The sequence below is a fragment of the Malurus melanocephalus genome, unplaced genomic scaffold (assembly GCF_030028575.1).
Source record: "Malurus melanocephalus ecotype Western Australia unplaced genomic scaffold, MMel_1.1 scaffold_1164, whole genome shotgun sequence".
NCBI lineage: Eukaryota > Metazoa > Chordata > Aves > Passeriformes > Maluridae > Malurus > Malurus melanocephalus.
In genome coordinates this window covers 70354-72961 of record NW_026624396.1, presented here as the reverse complement: position 1 = coordinate 72961, position 2608 = coordinate 70354, and the positions used below count along the sequence as shown (strand labels likewise).

At 63.6% G+C, this 2608-nt stretch overlaps 1 protein-coding gene across 1 annotated transcript in view; it reads left to right on the top strand.

The window, feature by feature from the left end:
* The first annotated feature begins 1362 nt into the window (after positions 1-1362).
* ADRB3 (adrenoceptor beta 3) overlaps positions 1363-2608 on the top strand; it is a 1969-nt gene continuing 723 nt past the window's right edge. The window contains exon 1 of the mRNA XM_057387275.1: positions 1363-2606. Within this exon, the coding sequence (XP_057243258.1) occupies positions 1363-2606 (1244 nt within the window). The remainder of the gene's footprint in view (positions 2607-2608) is intronic.

Genomic DNA, 2608 nt, shown 5'->3' with positions numbered 1-2608 from the left:
TCAGGCATCTGTTTCCTCTCTCTGAACACATCCCTGGGCACCAGAACTCCATGTGCTGCCCAGAAAGTGGATGCTGTTCCCTCCATCCCATCTGTCCCCAAGCAGGGATTTCCCCCAGCTCATCCCAATTCTCTATTTGTAAAAAGCATTTTAAAATTTATTATTTTATTATTTATTCTGTAGCAACAGCCAAARGAGCTGCTCTCATCCATGGCACAAACATATTTTCCCAGAGTTTTCTAAACCCTCTGGAGTCAGGTGGACAGATGAAAACCCCACTGCCCACGCTGTGTCCGTGCCATGTGCCATTGTGGGGCCAGGGCAATTCCCAGCAATTCCTGCAGCAATTCCCAGCAATTCCTGCAGCAATTCCCAGCTCTGCCCCAGCCAGCAGCAAATTCCGAGGCTGGGAGCTGAGCGGGGCTGGACCGAGCCCTTGACTTTGAAAATGCAAAACAGCCTTGTAAAGATCAAGCTCGTAAAACCCGGACTCTGCTTTCGTAGCTCATGAATGGGAAGAAATGCCAACCGGATCATTTTTTTACACATATTTTTTCCGTCTTTGTCAACATGTCCCCGTTTGGCTGAAACTCCAAAATGCCACGTTTGGAGAGTGGCTGTCTTAGAAGTTCCAGTATTTGTGTAAATAACTGATAGGGAAAGATGATCCACTTTGGGAACAGTGAGGGGCTCTGGAGCCTCCCAGAGCCTTCCAGAATTTTGGTGTTCCTCCAGTGCCAAGTGAATGGGGCAGGAAATGTGGGTGGGGGACTCCAAACACCAGCACCCACCCAAATTCAGGAGATGGAGTAAGAAAGCTCTCCTCCATCCACTGGGAAGGAGGTTCAGGCAATAAATGCGGAGGTGAAATGGTGAAGGTGGCCCTGGGTGTCAGCGTTAGAAGCAGGGCTGTCACCTTGTCACCTCTGCTGATGTCGGGGGGGATGGGGACAGCAGGGGTGTCACTGTCCCCAGCAGGGACAGTCTGTCCTGCCCAGGGAGGGTGCATGGAGGGTGAGGGCGGCACAAAGGGCGCACAGAGAAGGACCGGAGCGCACCCTGAGGGGATGGAGAGCGCGGAGAAGGGCGGGGGGCACGGCCAGAGGGGCCGAAGCGTCCGGCGGGGATGCCGGGGGAGCGGGGCGGGCCGGGGCAGCCCGTCCGGGGGGAGGAGGAGGTGCCGCCGCCCGCTCCCCTTCCCTCGCCCTCCGGAACGGGCAGCCCGGGGCCGCCCCGAGCCTTTAAAGGCTCCTCCTCCGGCGCGGACGGGAGCCGGTGCCGCCGGTCCGCCCCGAGGGTGCGCCGGGAGCGCGGCGGGGAGCGCACGGGGGGCGCGGGGCCGGTGCCCCCAGCCCGGCCGAGATGAGCCCCCTCCCCGCGGGGAACGGCAGCGCCTGGGGGGGCTCCGGTAACTGCAGCGGGGCCGGCAGCCTGGGCCGGCAGTGGGTGCTGGGGGCCGCTCTCAGCCTCACCGTCCTGGTCATCGTGGCCGGCAACTTGCTGGTGATCGTGGCCATCGCCAAGACGCCGCGGCTGCAGACCATGACCAACGTCTTCATCACCTCGCTGGCCTGCGCCGACCTCATCATGGGCTTGCTGGTGGTGCCGCCGGGGGCCACCATCCTGCTGAGCGGCCACTGGCCCTACGGCACGACGGTGTGCGAGCTGTGGACCTCGCTGGACGTGCTGTGTGTCACGGCCAGCATCGAGACGCTGTGCGCCATCGCCGTGGATCGCTACCTCGCCATCACCGCCCCGCTGCAGTACGAGGCGCTGGTGACCAAGGGCCGGGCGCGGGCTGTGGTGTGCCTGGTGTGGGCCATCTCCGCCTTCATCTCCTTCCTGCCCATCATGAACCACTGGTGGCGGGACGGCGCGGACGAGCAGGCGGCGCGCTGCTACGACGACCCGCGCTGCTGCGACTTTGTCACCAACRTGACGTACGCCATCGTCTCCTCCACCATCTCCTTCTACGTGCCSCTGCTCGTCATGATCTTTGTCTACGTGCGAGTTTTCGCCGTGGCCACGCGGCACGTCCGGCTCATCGGCAAGGACAAGGTGAGGTTCGTGCAGGAGCCGCCCGGGAGCAGCTGGCGCAGGCGRCCGTCCCGACTGCTGGCCATCAAGGAGCACAAGGCGCTGAAAACCCTGGGCATCATCATGGGCACCTTCACGCTCTGCTGGCTGCCCTTCTTCGTGGCCAACATCATCAAGGTCTTCTGCCGGCCGCTGGTGCCGGACCAGCTCTTTCTCTTCCTCAACTGGCTGGGCTACATCAACTCGGCCTTCAACCCCATCATCTACAGCCGCAGCCCCGACTTCAGGAGCGCCCTCCGCAAGCTGCTGCGCTGCCCGCGCCGCGCCGACCGCCGGCTCCACGCCGTCTCCCAGGACCTGCGGCGCTGCCCCTGCGCCTTCAGCCCTCGGGGGGAACCGGCGGAGAACGGCAAAGCGGTCCCCGGGCGCCGCGGGGAGGACGGCGAGGCTCGGTGCAGCGGCGGCCGAGCGGAGGAGACTCCCCTGGCCCGGGGCAGTGGCCACCGGCAGCGGCCCCTGGGCGAGTCCCGGCTGCAGGGCGTGCAGGGCACGCTGCGTTCACAGCCTGATG